We start from the raw sequence: 17,825 nt of genomic DNA on the forward strand, positions 1-17,825 counted from the left end.
CTTGGAACTAATTTTTTATGTTAATTTTAATTATTCATAAGTGAAAATTTGAGTTTTTAATACTTTATCAAATATTAATGTGGGTTTGCAGCATACCTTTGGTGGGAATATATCTTTCGGCCCCTCTTAAATTGTGGAAAATACTTTCATGGTAATTATAATATCTAATAGAATATAAAATTACTTGCTACTCTTTCCAAACCCAAGAAACAAAACAAATGATCCATATTTGCCTACCAAAAGCAAACTTTATTAAGTCCAAAATATTTACCTAAATCAAAAGTTTTAACCTTGCCCATTTTCATATATTTATACTTTCTGTTTGCCACTCAAACTAAGAAAAATTTATATTAGGAAAACCCAAACCAGAAAGGACACATAGATACCCTTTGAAGGCTGTGACTGTCATATCCATACCGAACAATACAGAAGTCACCCTCGTGGGTCTAATTAGATACAATCTAAATTTGACATGGATATTGGATAATACTAGACACTTAACAGCTCGCCGAACAAAAACAAGCCCATCTGGGCCAGCTAAATGAAGAAGATTGCCAGAGATTAATTTACAAAAATGTCACATCTACTGTGAGCAATAATGTTAAGGGTCCTTTAATTCTAAAATTTAAAAATTAATTTAATAATTTATCTCCGATTATTTAATTTAATTTCTAATATATTAAATAATATAAATACAAATTAATTATTATTTTTATCTTAAATATTAAAATATTATCAAAATAATATTAATTTTATTATAATTAATTATTAATTATTTTAAAAAAATAAATTTATTTTTAATTAATATAATAAATAATATAAAAATATTTAAATAAAATAATTTATTAATATTCTTTTATTATTTTTAATCAAAAATAATAATTATTTATACTTATTAAATTTTATCAAATATAATAATTATTTATATTTAATAATATTTTAAATATTCTATCTTAAAAATAATCTCTACATTTTGATAATAACACACTCACCGTACCAACCCTAAAGGTAAAGAGCATTAAGATCAAGTACTTCAATATTCCATCAGCTTAAGAAGCAAAATCACAACACGATGATTCCAAACATAACTTCTCCCCTGGATAAAAACGTTAAGAATTCTAAAAAGTAATACAGCCGATACAAATATATTACATCATAATAATTATTTAATAATACGATAAGCGAAGCATATGTACAAACAATTAAGAAGTTCATCGGGTGACATGACTACCTCGACGAGACCGGGTTCAGTGTCTTGGCCAATCCATTGAGCGCACCGTATCCTTTGGAACTAAACCCCAAGCAACCAAACAGACCTTGCCTGTACGGCAAGTAAGTCCTCTTCTTCAACTCCTCAGCTTGAGCTCTATTCGCCGTGTAATGTAACTCGTGCGCAGACAGCGGGACTCTGCGTTTGGCTACACCGTTAGCCGATTTCCCTTTAACCGTTTTCCTAGTCGAGCCTTGCTCGTTTCGCTTCTGCTTCTGCTTCTGCTTCTGCTTTTGCTTCTGATCGTCCTGCACTTCAACAGGAGGATGAGGAGGAGGGTTCTCTTCTTTAGATAGAGTTAAATCAGAAGAAGTGCGTTTCCTATCTTTGGGAGAGAAAGAAATTGAAGACCAGAACTTCTCCTTTCCATTTCCTCTTCCTTCACTTTTGCTTCTGTACAAAAGGTCTTTTAAAAATATCCATTTCTTCGAGTTCCTACCAGAAGACGAAGACCTGGAGGAAGAAGCAGAACATGATGGTGTCGTTTCATTTGATACAGCTTCGCTCTCTTTTCTCTCCACATACTCTTGCAACTCTTCAACATTTTCACTAATATCTCTCTCAACGTTAATATCCTCTTCGTGCCACTGAAACTCTTGATTTCTTAACGGCGACAGAGATCTGGCTTTTCTGTGGAGAGATCTAGAACGAAGCTTAAGATCTCTCCCTCTTTTCACCGACTCTTCCACGTCTTTATGATCACCCATTTCATCCTCTTCAACGTCCAGATCTATAAGAGGAACCAAGATCTGAGGTCTCTGCAAGTGAGACGAAAGCCTCATGGGCCTAATCTGACCATTCAAAAACAGCTCATCAGCCGAGCTCATTGATCCTGCGGCTAAAAAACCATTGCTCGAGAACCGAGAAGAGAACTCAAACTCGAAGTCAGACTGAGTCGACAAGATGGATGACTCAGCGGAATGACGCGAAGCTGAAGAAACCGAAGATAGCACAAAATGCATTGGACTGGCCGGCGCACTGAAGAAGTAGCCACTTGTGACGGTTCCATGGCCCGGACTTGAAGGAGCGCTAACGTAGGGCGTCGAACATGTTGAGTCCAAGTCTTCATTGAAACGCTGCGTTTCGATAGAGCCATCACTAGGTTCTGGCTCGTCATTTTTTGGGTTAGGATTGGGAAGAAGAACCATTATAGAAAACGGAAGAGTTGAAAGGAAGATGGTGGCCGTTGCGGGGGTGAGAGAAGTAACTAGTGGCTTGTGCGACAAGCAATTATTGTGCTGCAGACTGCAGTGTGCAGAGAGAGCGCTCTGAACGAGGAGAATGCATGTGCATTTGTGCATGTGATCCCTCTCTTATGCAAGACTCATCACCCATCATCATCATCATCATCAGTGGGTACATTGCACTTCCTGCGTCCATTTCTTTTTCAATAGCACTGTATATATAATTTATAAACATAGTTTCATACGTAAATAATAATATATTATTATATAATTAAATATTATTTAATTTTTAATTATTATTTATATAATTATATAATAATATATAATTATTTATATATAAAATTATATACATAATACAACCTTTTTTTTCTTTTTTCAATTATAGTTTCCATATTCCCCTGTCTTTCTATTTTTAAATTAAAAGCCGAGGCTTTATTTTGGGCTTGGGCCACTTGATGGGCTTCTATCGATCTGTTACAGTCGGTCATCCAAATTAAGATAATCGCAAAACCCTGCTCCTCTATTCGTCCGAGACGAATCGTCTCTCCCACTGACAACAGATGAATCTGTCTGCATCCATGGCTCTCGCCCGGCAAAACATCTTCAGCATGACTTCCCAGTGCGTGAACTTCTGGTAATTTCATAGTTTCGCTGTATTTTTTTTTTTTTTTCTGTATAGGAAAAACTTCATATGCTTTTGAATTCAGGAGGAGCATGAGTACGGTTTCGGAGAAGCGAAATATAGAGGACCACAAACGCAGATTGCTTTCTGCTAAATATGAATTGAAGCGAAAGCTTTACAAAGCTCTTCACAGAGATACCGATCTTCCTTCTGAGATCCGAGAGAAATATCTCTGTAAGTTGTCTCAGTTGCCAAGAAACAGTTCCTTCACACGAGTAAGAAACCGTTGTATATTCACTGGCCGACCTCGTGCCGTATACGAGAAATTTCGAATGTCTCGTATTGTTTTTCGTAGTTTAGCATCCCAAGGTCTTTTGAATGGCATCAAGAAGGCTTCTTGGTAGACTGAGGTTTGCGGCTTTTTCGCAAGCAAGGTAGAATCCTTTTATGGTCGGCTTATACTTTGAAAGATCTGATTCAATAATCTCAATTCGCCCCTTTATAGAGTTTTTGGGGCTGTCATACTTTTGATTTTATTGTCTATTTTGGCTCTTTTAACTTTTGTTGCTTCATAATACCCATTAGTATTGTATCACATACTAAAATTTTTACTCGGAGTCGGGATTTTTTTTCCGGGTAAATGGAACATGAATTGTGATTTTAAGTAATATCAGAGATGAGTTTGGAAGTAAAATCAATTTCATTTGTTTATAATAATTTCTAGATTTGATTGCAATCCTCTTCATTTTGCATATTTCCTCAGTGATTGTCAATCTCCTTTTTCTTCTTCATCTTGTCTTGTTGCTCCGCTCTTGTTGTGTTTCTCATTCTTAATGTTGTGAATGGCTCCCGCCTGCGAACACAATTATCTTCCAATTGTATGGAATCACTTTAGCAACAGATTTTGCCAGTCTACTGTTATTATTGTCAGAGTTGAGTTTGTTCCATGATTCTTTTACTGTAATGACTTATGTATGCATCTGTGTAGCCCCGAATTTTTACCTTTATTTTGTGATTGCTTTGGCTGTCCCAACTTTGATATTGTTCTACTTTTCCCGATCACCTGGAGATTGCTAGCAATAGAGTTAGGTGGATATGTTAGTGAAGGAACAAATATGGCCTTCCCAAAACTTTCTCGATCCTTTCTTTTAATCCGATACTGATGAATTTCAAAGAATTATGTAAAATTTCAGTGTTGGAGGTATAAGAATTTTTTGTTTATGGCTTTAGACAGTTTCTCTTCTGGAACCTCTTGCTTGTAATATTTTTGTGTGGAATTAACAAATCATCCGAAGATTTGTGTGGGATAAGCTGTTCATCAAGCAACTAGTATGGAGACTCTAACTCTGTGAGACCATGGTACTGGATAAGTTTATGTTATTTTCCATTATAAACAAATGGGGAAGCCGTACTACTTTATTACGTTCCTACTATAATTTGATGAACATTATAATTTCTTCATTATTAAGAGAATTTGGGCAAGGCAACTTGGTGAAGAAAAAGTAATAGATAAATTTCTTTGTCTAGTCAATAAACCACTTTATGGAGGCCTGATTCAATCAGCTATAGGTTTTGATTTCTCTTTTTATCCTTTTAAAGGAACCGTATTTCAGCTGGATAGTCCTTTCAGAATTGAATATTTTTATTCTTCTAAAGCGACCGAATTTGGGTTTGATTTTGATATGTAAGTGATGGATCTCAATCCCATATTATCGAATTAAGGATTTCATATTTTTTGTCACTCAAATTTATCTTTTGGGCCCTGCTGGTTTTGAAATCTTAATAGCTACGTTAAGAAGTGCATTTCCGGGTAGAGAGATGTGAATGAGTGTCTTACACGGGATGAAAGTCGCATACGGTAGTCTATTTTTCTCTACCGTTTCCAAAGGGTTCTGGTTTGGATGCTCTTTTCTTCTGTTATGCACCTGAGCTTGAGCTGCTGTTTATAATTATCTCTTCAGCCAATTAAAGTGCTTATTCAGTCTTAGGAAAATGCATGGGATAATACCTTCGTTTATTCTACCGCGATAGCACCATGCACGTTTAAGAATCAAAAAAGGGTGGAGCCAGTTGAAGCATATAAATCAATGATGTCGGAATCCTAATGACGTAACCAGTAAAAGGCAAAAGAAATATCAACAAGTTGCGGGCATCTTTTGTAAGAATATGCCTATGGTCAATAAAAAAATTTTTATTAGTAAAAGATTATGGTTGAAAGTAAAACATATATTTAGTCTTTATTAAATAAATTTAATTTTAATTCTAGATTAGAAAGGAGTTTTGACTAATCAAAAGAAAGCCAAAAGACAGATGCTGTAAATGTTCACGTGGCAGCATAGAGTTGATCTATAAGGCGGCGTTGATTGAAAGCCAAAACTTCCAAAATTTTTCTTTCTAGGTTTGTTTAAAAGCGAAAAGCGACCTTTTCAGGAGCCAAGGAGGGGGCTCGTGTGCAATCTTCTTCTTTAATCTTTTCCCGCTAACACATAAGCATAAACACTTGGTCTACAAACCACAGAGATACATTTGAGACTAGTACTGTAATAGCTCAAAATACAGAAGATGAAGTTCGTCCTGGTTACAGGAGGAGTAGTGAGTGGTCTGGGTAAAGGCGTCACAGCCAGCAGCATAGGTGTCGTCCTCAAGGCCTGCGGTCTTCGAGTCACTTCCATCAAAATTGGTTCTCTTCTCTGCTCTTCCTTTTCTTTTTTTTAATTTCTGATATCATTTTTGTGCAAAATTTTTGTTGGAATCCGATTTTTTTTTTTTTTTGAAAGCGTTGTTGCTTTACTAAATTTAATATTTGTGCTCGAGGTTGGTTTAGTTTGCTTCATTTCATATTGGAAGTCTGTGTTTGTCTTTCATTTTCAGTTATTTAATTGCTTTTTCTATGAACTCACTAATTTTTTTCTTGTTTTGAACCTTAACCGGAATCTTTATCGGAACTATTCCTTTTGTTTTAAGTTCATTATTTAGTTTTCTTTTTGCATGTCAATTGTTGTAACTATCTTTTATCTCTGGCAGATCCTTACCTTAATACGGACGCTGGTACCATGTCTCCCTTCGAACATGGGGAAGTTTTTGTTCTTGACGATGGTGGAGAGGTTTTCCCTTATCCTTCGATATAAATTTTACTTGTCAAGAAGTTTTAATAGTATACACTCTGGCATACATGATAATTTCGGAAGTTATGGATATAATATATCAAGCAGTATGCTACAAGTTATCACTTTATTTATTTATTTATTTTATATAGGTGGATTTAGATTTGGGTAACTATGAACGATTCCTGGATGTTACTCTTACTAGAGATAACAACATCACCACTGGAAAGATATATCAGGTGCTTGAATTTATAAATATAAATGAGAATGTATGAAGTCCACTTAATTGTTTGTGTTACTAAAAACAACCAATCTTCTTCACTTTAAATCAGTCTGTCCTTGAGAAGGAACGCAGAGGTGATTATCTTGGAAAGACAGTTCAGGTAATGCTTCTTATGCTGAAAAATGTTTTTCTTATATTTTAATTGTATTAAAAAAACACTGGTGACTTAGATTTTTGCCACTCTTGGGTGGATTCCAGGTGGTTCCACACATCACAGACGCCGTCAAGAATTGGATTGAGTCTGTTGCTGCTATTCCTGTGGATGGTAAAGAGGGACCGGCAGATGTTTGTGTGATTGAGTTGGGGGGAACTGTTGGTAAGAGTTTCCTGATACAAAAGAGACTTATGGTGCACAAAAAATTGGTGATTTCTTGTTTTGGTTGACACTTGTTTTTTCCAGGGGACATTGAATCAATGCCATTCATTGAGGCTTTGCGACAGCTATCTTTTTCAGTTGGTAAGTTGCGCTTATTATGATAAATTTATGTGTTATTTAGATTCATATAGACACTTAATTATGTCCTGTACATTTTTAAGAAGTCTAATGAAATATGATGTATTATTTACATGATGGTATAATTGATTTTGATTGAATGGTTTAATAATTGGGTTATCATTATATGTGGATGATTTTGTGCCACATAGATGAATCTTTCCAATTTTTTAGATGTATTAATGCAATATTTTACTGTTCACCAATTTAATGGAAACTCAGAAATTATTTCTTTGATGTGCAATCATGTGCTTTTCATATGCACTGGGTTATAATCTCCAACATATTTTGCAGTGTTTTCTTACTTTAACTTTCTATTCCCTCAGGTCCAGATAACTTTTGTCTCATTCACGTGAGCCTAATACCTGTGCTGGGTGTCGTTGGCGAGCAAGTAATACTCCATAATTTTCTGCAAACATTTATATGAGATATGCAATATATTAGGATCTCAAGTACAAGGTATGAGATTTGGATCCCATATCAAGAAGTACGAGCTTCTAGAGTGAGATTTATATGGTTTTGGGTTATCCAATCTCAATAACTAGCTTTTGAGGTGTGGTTTTTCCAAGGTTCATATCATTTGGTATCAAAGCCACCATCATGTCTCTCAGTTGCAATCGTGCGGCGCAGATGATAACACCAACATTGTAGTGTTCACCTCAGGCTAGTCGGAAGCTAGCACATAATTAGCCTACGTGGGCGCCGGGGCTGCAGAGCGTGATGGTATGTTAGGATCTCAAGTACAAAGTATGAGACTTGGATCCTACATTGGAAAATATGAGCTTCTGGTGTGGATTTTATATGACTTTGGACTTTTCAATTTCAACAGCTAGTTTTTTAAGTATGGTTCTTCCAAAGTTCATACCACAATATTTTCTTTGTTCATATTGTCCTATTGTTTATAATATTACTTGAAATTCATTATATATTTGCCTTGAAATTGTTTCTTTTTTCAGTATTTGGCTCATTATTCTCTCATTCTTGCTTTATTCTCTTTAATTTTTCTCTGTCACATTTTTTTCATTAGAAAACTAAGCCTACACAGCACAGTGTTAGGGAATTGAGAGCATTAGGGTTGACACCTCATTTGTTGGCATGTCGCTCTGCCCAGGTTCATCTCTTTCCTTGTCTGTTACCCACATGCATGTGATGTTTTATATTGATAACAACCGTTTGCTTTATTGTGGTTTAGATGCACCAAATTATTGTGCTACCTAATTATTGGTTGGGATAATATGATTTAAATTTTATGTGTTCTAATCCAAATCGTCTCAATAGTTAAAACGATGGTTAACACTTGAAATTTCTTTAATTGGCTATCCTATTGCAGCCTTTGTTGGCAAATACAAAGGAGAAACTTTCTCAGTTCTGCCATGTCCCGGTAAATTGTGTTGAAGTTTGTTTCTTTGACTTTTGATCAGATTCTGTTTAATTGATTTGTCATCTTATATTTTATGGTTTCTCCCAGATTGCTAATATTCTCAATATTCATGATGTTCCAAACATTTGGCACATTCCTCTCTTACTTCGAGTGCGTTTACTGACTCTTCTATGGTTCCTCCTAAACTAATTGTTTCCTGTTTGTTTTATCAACATCCAATTAATATTTTTGATATGGGTATTTTTTTCAGAATCAAAATGCTCATCATTCAATTCTACAACAGCTAAATTTGCTCAGGTCAGTGTTTGTTTCAACTTTTTTCTCTATGATAAGACATTAATTTTCAGATCAGAGCCTTTACTGACCTCAGAAGTTTTCAGAGAAATGAATCTAAGGGAAGCAATCTATGTGATGCTGTCTAACAACTTTTCTATCTGTTTTTTGTGCCTGTTCATACACAAACATGGGTTGGTGCATTGATTATATCTGTAATTAGTTTCCATGTTTGGGTTGCCACCAATCAAACTTAATTAAATATTTAAAGAGCAAGACATTGCTATTTTGGGAAAACTAGACACTCAAGGCAGCACAGTTGATTTGTTTACTAACAGATTCAATTACCCGTTTCAGCATTGCTGCACCTCCAGATTTACAAGCTTGGACAAAGATGGCCGAGACTTTTGACAATATCACCAATTCTGTTAGTAATACTTTATTTATAACTTAATCATTTTTTAGCCTGAAGGCAACCTTATCCATATATGTTATAATGTATATGGTTAGCTTGTAATCCTTATATTGAATATTCTTCTCTTGTACTTGAGACAAAAACATGCTGTTATGACAGGTGAGGATTGCTATGGTTGGAAAGTATGTTGGCCTTGCAGACTCGTATCTGTCTGTTGTGAAGGTATGCTTTTTATATTTTTAACTTTGCTTTTAACTTTGAGCTAGGTAGTCTGGTTAGGTTGCTTAGTGTATAGTCTACACATAACAAACTTTCTTATGGCTATGCTTATGAGTGCAGGCCCTTCTGCATGCCTGCATTGCATGTTCCCTGAAGCCATCAATTGAATGGATTGCAGCTTCTGATCTTGAAGATGATAGTGCAAACTTGGTACTAAACAGTACCATTTGCATTCATGTTGATCTTTTGTTCTTGTATATTTTTTAAATAATATAAACTTGTATAATTCTTTTGTCTGCATTTGCAGACACCTGAAGCACATGCTACTGCTTGGGAGACTTTGAGGGTAAGCCTTATGGCAATTTTATTTCTTTGCTTATCTTATTCAGCTTAATTCTGATCAGATTATATATTTTAAGACCAACCAGAATGACTCTGTCGAATTCCCAAAATGGTGCCATATTTGGATTTGTTGATCACTTTTGTAGTGAGCTTTACGCACACTGACATTCAGATTTCTGAGCTGTTCTAGCTTTTTTTTCATTTTTTAATAATTTTTTTAGACAAAGAATCTCCCCAATATAATTTTATTTGTGTAATGGTCTTAGAAAAGATCTTGAAGTATTTATGTATTTTATACTAATAGTGGTAACCATTTGTTGCAGAATGCAGAATGTGTCTTAGTTCCTGGAGGATTTGGAGATCGTGGTGTGCGAGGAATGATATTGGCTGCAAAGTATGCTAGAGAGAATAATATACCCTATCTTGGGATATGCTTGGGCATGCAGATTTCTGTAATTGAGTTTGCTAGATCTGTGAGTGGTTTGATTTTTCTGTTCACTGTTCATTTTTAGATCATTTGGTAGCCATTCTCTGATTGCCTCTAGTTAATTGTTTCTAGGTTCTGGGTTTAGAAAGGGCAAACAGTGCAGAGTTTGATACCCAGAGTCCAGATCATGTTGTTATTTTCATGCCTGAGGTTGGAATTCTACTGCTCACCTAATTTTTCTATTTATTGTGATATGTTACACTTACCTCACAAACTATATTATCTATTGTTTTGTATCCATATGCAGGGTTCGAGAACTCATATGGGAAGCACAATGAGACTAGGTTCTCGAAAAACGCTATTTCAGACCCATGATTGCATTTCTTCAAAATTGTATGTGATTTGCTACTTTCCAATTTCAGGAAGTTTGCTTTAATGCAATATAGAATTTTACCATTCATTCTTTTCCATATTTCTTTATTACACTACATCAATGCATGCTGGAGCCATTACTGGACCTTAGGGAACCCATGTGGTGGACCTTAGGCCACTAGGATAGTCTTGTCATCCATTTTTGCTGCTTATCAGTCAGTAACTTGCTATCCAAAGAGGATAGTTCGATGTGTTCTCATTTACTGCTATGCATGCCCACTGTAGTTTCTCTTGCTTGCTAGGTATTCTAATCCAGAATATGTGAATGAACGGCATCGCCACAGATATGAGGTCAGTTTTAAAATCCACTCTTAAAGGGGCAAAGCTGTTTGGTGTACTGTGTGCATAATTTCTGGTTTGCACTATGATGCTTTGGTCCTGTTTGCCGCAGGTGAACCCAGAGGTAGTTGGGTTTCTTGAAGAAGCTGGCCTAAAATTTGTAGGGAAGGATGAAACTGGAAAACGAATGGAGGTGGGTATTCTTCTCTGGTGATAAAAATCCAGGCTAAACCTGAAACATGTTTGTGATATGACGAAGTTGAATCAGTCATAATATTTAAACTGTGATTGCCTTTGATAACTAATATTCATTTTTATTGGTGCCATCCCCTTCACATGCATTGAGGGTTAATGAGCTTGGGCATATTTTGTTGGTTTTGTTTGCTAGATTGAGAAGTTAGTTTGTGCTTAACCCAAATTATTCAATTTTGAAGTTCTGTTCTTCTGTTCATTTCTGCAGATTTTGGAGCTTCCAGGTCATCCATATTATGTAGGAGTTCAGTTCCATCCAGAGTTCAAATCACGACCTGGGAGGCCATCTCCTCTGTTTTTAGGTACTTATTATTCTATGTATGAGCCTTCTTCTCCATTCTATTTTATATCCTCTCCTAGAACCCACATTGTATTCCATGGTGTACAGAATTCATCACAGTATCGTTGGGTTAATCTTATATTTCATTTTTGTAGATAAAGGAAGGATCAAGGGAGACTGTGAAGGTTATCTCCCTTGTGTGGTTGGAAGCATTGGTTTTCTTCTAATTCTTTCGCTAGTCTTTCCCTTTAAAAATAGGAGATATTTATAAAGAATAATTTTGAGCGAAAATAGTGTAATAATATGTCTTAACATTTGGGACCATTCTTTCACTAACTTTTAATCAAAAGATTATTGAAGATAACCGGTTTATTTTATTGATAGCATTTAAAAGAGAACAGGGTGGTAGTTGAAGTAGACGTGTTGACCTGTGCTTTTATATGGGAGGCTATGTAGGGCAGTGTAAATATCTACATCCAGTTAACAAAATGCCGTTGCAATTGCAGGTTTGATATTGGCGGCAACAAAGCAGTTGGAAGCCTATCTTAATACACATCAGAACGGAAGTTGATCTGCAACTTTTTACTATCTAGAGGTTTCTACATCATGTTCTTACAGTTAATAGGTAAGCCAGTTCTGAAGGAACAAACAATCTGAGGAATTCTTAGCATTTCTTGCCTTCTTTCATACAAAATATAAGTTAGGCTTAATTTAGTGCCTGTTTAGTATAGTTTATTTAATCTAGAATATTGGATTATCAGATTAAATAATCAATTATGACATGTTTAGGATAGTTTATGTAATTAATTTAATTGTGGATTATAAACATATTTTTAGATTATTAAAGTTATAATCCGAAAGTTAGTAGATTAAATAAGCTTTCAACCAAATTCCAAAAACTTTCAAATAACTTAGATGTATTTTACTCGTTTTATTTATTATAAATAAACTTATTTTTTTCCTTTTTCATTACAATCTAATGTTCCATGTTTTTTATTATTAGAAAGTATAAATTTGAAAAAATATTTTCTAAAAATAATTTATTAAAGTTAGTAAAATTTGTTGAGCTCAAGCGAGTTTAGCTCAAATATATTCCTAACATTTTGCTTAAGCATTTGGTTTGAAACATCTTACACTTCAAACCCTAATAATATGATTGATCATCATTAGAATTAGTGATGTGTGGGTTGGTAATTCATAAATCTAGAGTGTGTTTCCTTGCACATAAATTAGCAGGGATGCAACTGAGGCTTGTAAGTCTCAGGGCGATGCCCAGTTCTTTTATTAGAATCGTGTCATCTGTATTCAGAACGTATTTTATGTTGATAAGCTCAAAGAGGTGCATGTTTTATAGTGGATTAATGTTCATGGATGTTGATTCTTCTATGTAGTTGCATTTAGAAGCAAACTTACCATGCACCATTTCAGCGCAAAGCTCCGATTTCTTTTTTATTTTATTTTCTTTTTATGTGCAGGTTGTGATACAGTGCTTTGAATTTTTCTTCCCTATCCATCCTTCATTTAGATATCATATGCAAGCCACACTCCCAGTATGAAGAATTGGGGTGTGTTTAAGAAAATTTTGTTGTACTTTAGTTACTCTTTTGTATTTCAATTTCAGAATTTTGTTCCCGTTTTCGATTGATTTTCGTCCGGGGCGGGAAAAAAGTTGTAAGAATGTGTTATGTGATGTTCAACCCTCTTGCCAAGTGCAAATTGATTAACTCTGAAATTAAATAATTTAATGAATTATATATTCACTCTCTTGAAAATACATACATAAATGGTTTATTTGTAAACAGTTGAGCACAATAAAAGCTTTTATCTACAAAATGACGAAATAATGAACAAATTACTAGAAGAAACAGATGGTGAACTCAAGTTGTGGTTTTATTTAGGCTCTCATTGTACTCCAAATATGAAATCTGTCTTTGCATTTTGATTTGTTCATAAAACTTAGCTATGAACTCCTCCGCTCTCAGATCAATTCCTTGTTCCTCTAATGGAATTTTCTCTTCTTCTACTACTTGTTCTTCATTTTCCAAGTAACTCTTTCTTCCATAATCGTAACCATCTCCATCTTCATCATCATCATCAAGATCAAAATCATAATCAAAGTCAACTGGCGGGTCTATGCAAGGAATAAGAAATCTCATGGAAGCTAGACGATGCATCTTCACTTTGAAAATGGGTGTCTTGTCAAAGGAAAGCTCCCGCTCTCCATAATAAATTTGGTCTGGTGGAGTATTGTGACCTAAACTTCTGATGAATTTTGGAAGCACACGTAGTTCCATCATCAAACGTCTCTTAAACAATCCCCCTTTTCTTGCCCATAACAATGCTGCACGTAACAAGTTCCATGCTCTACGAGAAACATCACCATTTTTCTTCGGCATCTTCTTAGTGATAGTTGCAAATAAGCAGAACTAAGCTGAAAAAAGTTTGAATTTGTAGCTGTAATTTCGAGAAGAAAGAACAAAGCTTAAAAGATGATTGGTGTTTAATTTTGCAGTGATGGTAATGATGCAGAGCGTGAAGCTACTTAATACGAATAAATTCTGATAATACGCGGAGAGAGAAAGTGTGGGCGGTGCAGCCTGCTGGTTTCCGGTTGTACCTGTACACGGGAAAATCACGTTGGAATTCTATTGTTTCCAAATCTACCCTTGCAGGAGTAATTATGTGTGTAAGTCGTTCTGGAAGCCTGAGGTCATTGTGGTCATATGCTAAATGTGAACATAAAGTCAGGATACCTTCAGTTGGGTTTTGTTTTTTCAGATTTAGCTTGTAAGTCTGCACAAGTAAAGATTAGTTGTGAAGCAAAAGAGAATCCTAAGCTCTTGATTAATGTTTGAATCATACTCCAAACCGTGTTTTACTAAACTAATCACTGAATTATAAATTTCGTCTTTATTTTTTAATAAATAATATTATATATATAAATAATAATATATCATCATATTATTAAATTATTAAAAATTAAAAATAAATAATATCTAATCTTATAGTAATATATCATTATTTATATATAAAATTATTTATATAAATTATACATATAATTTTATTATTTTTTAGTTATAATATTCCCGATGTAAATCTTTTTATAAACAAGCACAAAATTCGCAACTTTACACAATTAGGTCAATGAATTGGGGGTCATCAGCCGACTTTGCTTTAAAATTGAACTGAATCTGGTTCACTTGTAACAAAAATAAAACAATCAATTAAGTAAAGTTAAAATGAGACAGCTTAGATGATAAAATTTGGGAAAAAGGTGTACGATTTGGTTCAAACAAAAAAAATAGACAAAATTATTTAAAAATTATGGTTTTGATTAACAAATTTTTTAAAAATAATTTTTAATTTGAGTTATAGTTTAGATTATTTTCAAATTAAACAAAACAACATTGGCTTTTAAAAGTGGAAACATGCCCCTACAAGATGGTTCGGATAACTAAAACATGGGTTTTTAAAGTGAAAAATTTGGATCTAAATCTCTTAAATTTATTTGATTTTGTAGTTGATTTATAAAATGTTCTATATCAAAACTTTAATAATATTATATATAATTTATTATTTAAATTTTATATATAATTTTTTTGGAGTATTAAATTTGTACATAATATTTTTTATTTATAATTTAATTTTTCATTTAGATTGTAATATTTTTATATTTAATTATTTGAGTGAGCAATTGAATAATATATTTAAAGAATTGAGGGTCAAATTTTCGGGAAGGGGCCGGGTGCCCACCTGGATCTTAACTGGCTCCGCCCCTTTTACGGATGCATGTTTCAGTGCTGTAAAAATAAAAAAGACTTTTATGACCTTAAAACAGGTTTTTACCTCAATATAATATAAATAACTTTTTTATGTCCAAAATTAAATACGATAACAGGTCATTTTATAATTATTATTTAATTTTTTAAATTATTATAAAACTCAAAATTAATAAAAATTAATTAAAGATATTATAACGTATAATTATATATTTAAATAGTTAAATAATCTTTGAAAATATTATAAGTGTTAATAAAATTATAAAAGGGTTTTAAGATTTAAAAAATGGTTTGAGAATATTTTTAAAATTTTAATATGTCTTTTAATAATATAAAAAAATATATTTTTATTTAAAAAAATTGAATAAAACATAATAAATAAAATGTTTAAATATCATATTACAACTATTTAGATCATAATAATATTTTCCAAATACACAGTAAAAATAGGTAATTCCTTAAACAAGGAATAAGAAATGTCTATTTACTCCTTAAAAATTTTAAAATTTGCATTTAAATCCCAAAATATTGTTCACATTTCTGTATAGATTGAATGTCACTGTAATATTTTAAATTTTGGAGATGACAATGATAAGATTTTAACCAAAGTGAGAAAGTAATGTTGATGTTAGGGTTTTAAAAACATTTTAAATATTGATTTATAAATTTTTAAATATTTTTAGCTTAAAAACTGTTATATTTAAAATATTTAAATATAATTATTAAAAAAATATTTTTAATTTTAAAATTTTTTTTAGTTAATAAATTATTATTTTATTTTTATAAAATAAATATTTTAAAAACAAAATTTAATTTAATGGAAAAAAGCTATGGGCCCAAACCTTGGGTGAGAATATGTAATTTACTTAATAGAAATTCTAGAATACGGTGCACATGCAAAGCTGTTGATGCTGACCAATTCAATCATTGAACTGATACGCACGCGAACTTACAAATCGAATTAACGACAGCCGTTACATCACATTGACCTTTTGGTTACCCCCTCAACCTATTCCTTTGCCTAGAACAACGCACGACGTTCTGCTTCTACCTTACTTCCTACCACGTTACCTCCAATGTTTCTTCTTATTACGATTATGCCACCGCCTCTACCAGCTGAGCTGAATCCATTGTAAGTTGTAACTGTGCCTCGTTGGCTGTGTTGTGTTTTTCTAGTACGACACACTAATTTAAGAGCTCTCCATATATGTACAGCACACCCCAATACGAATTAATAATAATAAGAAGAAACCTTTCAGGTCTTCCCCACCTAATGGAACATATGTCAAGCAGCAACGTTGTCACCATCAGAAATGGCAAGAACAAGATGGTCAACGACCAAGGGTCAACTAATAAGATCCAGAAGAAAAGGCTAGGTGTAATGCATTTTGTGAGGGTAGCATTGTACATGATTCGTCGTAAATCTGACAAATCGAAAAAATCTATGCAAATCGATGTGCCTTCCAAGGGTCCGTGGACAGAAGTTTTGGCGTCCATGCGTCCATTACATGCCAGAAGCAGCCAGTGTCCGCCACCTTCCCATGAAATTCCTATGACTTTGCCAATGATGGAAGGATTTAAGGATTTGTTGACGCCTCCTTTATCGCCAGTAACTTCAGCAAAGACATTGACTCAATCTTCCGAGCCTGATGACGGCATGAGCCAATACGCTTCTGCTCAGGATCTGCAAAAGCTTGTTATGACCACTGACAACAAAGAAAACGATGATAAGGGTGGTGACGAGATGATTGATGTCAAGGCGGAGGAGTTTATTGCTCAATTTTATGAACAAATGAGGATTCAAAACGCCCACTATAAGAATACTTACAAGAAGGAACTCGGGTGCACGTCATAAGATGCTGAGGCTAAGGAAATCGATGGGTTTTAAATCACGATCAAGTCAGGTGTAATGAAGCGACTTAAGTTAAATCAACTAATCTCGTACGTCAATTTATCTTGATAAGTCAACTAATATTTCAGATTTCTTTTTTTTTTTATTTGTTTTATATTTGTAATTGAAATCGATGCTTAGATTTGTTGAATTGACTTTAATAGAATAAGTTAAACATATGATACAGTGCATTAGTTTTACCCAAAACAAGACTTTCTCAAATCACTTAAGGCAAAGAGTATAATGCAGCAGAGATGGAGGAAGACTTGGGATTGACTTTATGTATGTCCATTAATTAATTAAGAATTTTTTTCTTTTGAATTCTAATATGTACTGTTTATTTTCGGCCAAAGGACTTATTCCCACCCAAGTGTTGATACGTTGTCACAATTACATCTGTATACTTTGAAAAATTTAAAGACTCACCTATAAACAAACTGTTATTAAAATTTTTAATTAGTACTTAAAGTAAAATCGTTATTTTGCTAATAATATTAAAAAATATATAATTTTATCTTATTTCCCTTCTAAATTTTAAAAACTTGCATTCGCCCTTCAGCTTTAACTTTAAAAAGTAAATTTTCCCCTCTAAATCTGCTACAAACTTCGATGACAATAATAGTGACGGTGACTGCTACTGTCCACCTTTAACTCGATAGAGGAGAGAGATAGTTAACAACATTGATGAGGAAGAGACACGACAGATGAAAAAGAGATGAAGACGAATCTATCTCATCTTTCCATTGAGGAAAAGAGGAAAACAATCCGTTGACATTGTTGGTCATCTCCCTCTTTTGTCGGGCTAAAGATAGAGACTATGGTGGCCATCGTTATCATCATTGGATTTTGCAACAAACCTTAAGGATTCGGAAAGGAAAAGTTATTTTAAAAATTAAGAC

General features: G+C 33.7%; 5 protein-coding genes across 7 annotated transcripts; 3 read left to right on the plus strand and 2 right to left on the minus strand.

Moving 5' to 3' along the window:
* Positions 1-1,018: 1,018 nt before the first annotated feature.
* Positions 1,019-2,637, minus strand: LOC123223100. Its single transcript, XM_044646172.1, has one exon. It carries the CDS (start codon positions 2,569-2,571, stop codon positions 1,228-1,230), a length of 1,344 nt encoding a protein of 447 aa, XP_044502107.1. The 5' UTR covers positions 2,572-2,637; the 3' UTR covers positions 1,019-1,227.
* Positions 2,638-2,927: 290 nt separating this feature from the next.
* Positions 2,928-3,770, plus strand: LOC123223101 (ribosomal protein S14, mitochondrial-like). Its single transcript, XM_044646173.1, has 2 exons — positions 2,928-3,088; positions 3,162-3,770. Exons 1-2 carry the CDS (start codon positions 3,015-3,017, stop codon positions 3,478-3,480), a joined length of 393 nt encoding a protein of 130 aa, XP_044502108.1. The 5' UTR covers positions 2,928-3,014; the 3' UTR covers positions 3,481-3,770.
* A 1,568-nt stretch (positions 3,771-5,338) lies between these two features.
* Positions 5,339-13,028, plus strand: LOC123223099 (CTP synthase-like). 3 transcript variants are annotated; one of them, XM_044646168.1, is made up of 24 exons: positions 5,343-5,756; positions 6,101-6,180; positions 6,333-6,419; positions 6,513-6,563; positions 6,662-6,779; positions 6,864-6,920; positions 7,283-7,347; positions 7,984-8,067; positions 8,287-8,337; positions 8,425-8,487; positions 8,588-8,634; positions 8,968-9,037; positions 9,185-9,247; positions 9,365-9,454; positions 9,552-9,590; positions 9,910-10,059; positions 10,146-10,223; positions 10,321-10,406; positions 10,688-10,736; positions 10,837-10,917; positions 11,185-11,278; positions 11,412-11,471; positions 11,763-11,881; positions 12,732-13,028. In XM_044646168.1, the coding sequence occupies exons 1-23, from the start codon at positions 5,639-5,641 to the stop codon at positions 11,825-11,827; spliced, it is 1,746 nt and encodes a 581-aa protein (XP_044502103.1). In that variant the 5' UTR covers positions 5,343-5,638; the 3' UTR covers positions 11,828-11,881; positions 12,732-13,028. The 3 variants fall into 3 exon arrangements, with proteins under 3 accessions (XP_044502106.1, XP_044502103.1, XP_044502105.1); XM_044646171.1 differs by lacking the exon at positions 7,984-8,067 and having other exon boundaries at positions 5,339-5,756; XM_044646170.1 differs by lacking the exon at positions 11,412-11,471 and having other exon boundaries at positions 5,357-5,756.
* Positions 13,029-13,133: 105 nt separating this feature from the next.
* LOC123223376 lies at positions 13,134-13,652 on the minus strand. Its single transcript, XM_044646535.1, has one exon. It carries the CDS (start codon positions 13,650-13,652, stop codon positions 13,134-13,136), a length of 519 nt encoding a protein of 172 aa, XP_044502470.1.
* Positions 13,653-16,308: 2,656 nt separating this feature from the next.
* LOC123223377 lies at positions 16,309-16,890 on the plus strand. Its single transcript, XM_044646536.1, has one exon. It carries the CDS (start codon positions 16,309-16,311, stop codon positions 16,888-16,890), a length of 582 nt encoding a protein of 193 aa, XP_044502471.1.
* The last annotated feature ends 935 nt before the right edge of the window (positions 16,891-17,825 follow it).

Source organism: Mangifera indica, chromosome 8, assembly GCF_011075055.1.
Source record: "Mangifera indica cultivar Alphonso chromosome 8, CATAS_Mindica_2.1, whole genome shotgun sequence".
NCBI classification, from domain to species: Eukaryota; Viridiplantae; Streptophyta; class Magnoliopsida; order Sapindales; family Anacardiaceae; genus Mangifera; species Mangifera indica.

Excerpts from the sequence above, each read along its gene's own strand:
- LOC123223100 (XM_044646172.1), bottom strand. The coding sequence starts at position 2,571 with ATGCACAAATGCACATGCATTCTCCTCGTTCAGAGCGCTCTCTCTGCA.
- LOC123223101 (XM_044646173.1), top strand. The coding sequence starts at position 3,015 with ATGAATCTGTCTGCATCCATGGCTCTCGCCCGGCAAAACATCTTCAGC. Across the intron at positions 3,089-3,161 it reads TCCCAGTGCGTGAACTTCTG|GAGGAGCATGAGTACGGTTT; the intron begins GTAATTTCATAG and ends TTTTGAATTCAG.
- LOC123223099 (XM_044646168.1), top strand. The coding sequence starts at position 5,639 with ATGAAGTTCGTCCTGGTTACAGGAGGAGTAGTGAGTGGTCTGGGTAAA. Across the intron at positions 6,780-6,863 it reads TGAGTTGGGGGGAACTGTTG|GGGACATTGAATCAATGCCA; the intron begins GTAAGAGTTTCC and ends TGTTTTTTCCAG. Across the intron at positions 7,348-7,983 it reads TGGGTGTCGTTGGCGAGCAA|AAAACTAAGCCTACACAGCA; the intron begins GTAATACTCCAT and ends TTTTTTCATTAG.
- LOC123223376 (XM_044646535.1), bottom strand. The coding sequence starts at position 13,652 with ATGCCGAAGAAAAATGGTGATGTTTCTCGTAGAGCATGGAACTTGTTA.
- LOC123223377 (XM_044646536.1), top strand. The coding sequence starts at position 16,309 with ATGGAACATATGTCAAGCAGCAACGTTGTCACCATCAGAAATGGCAAG.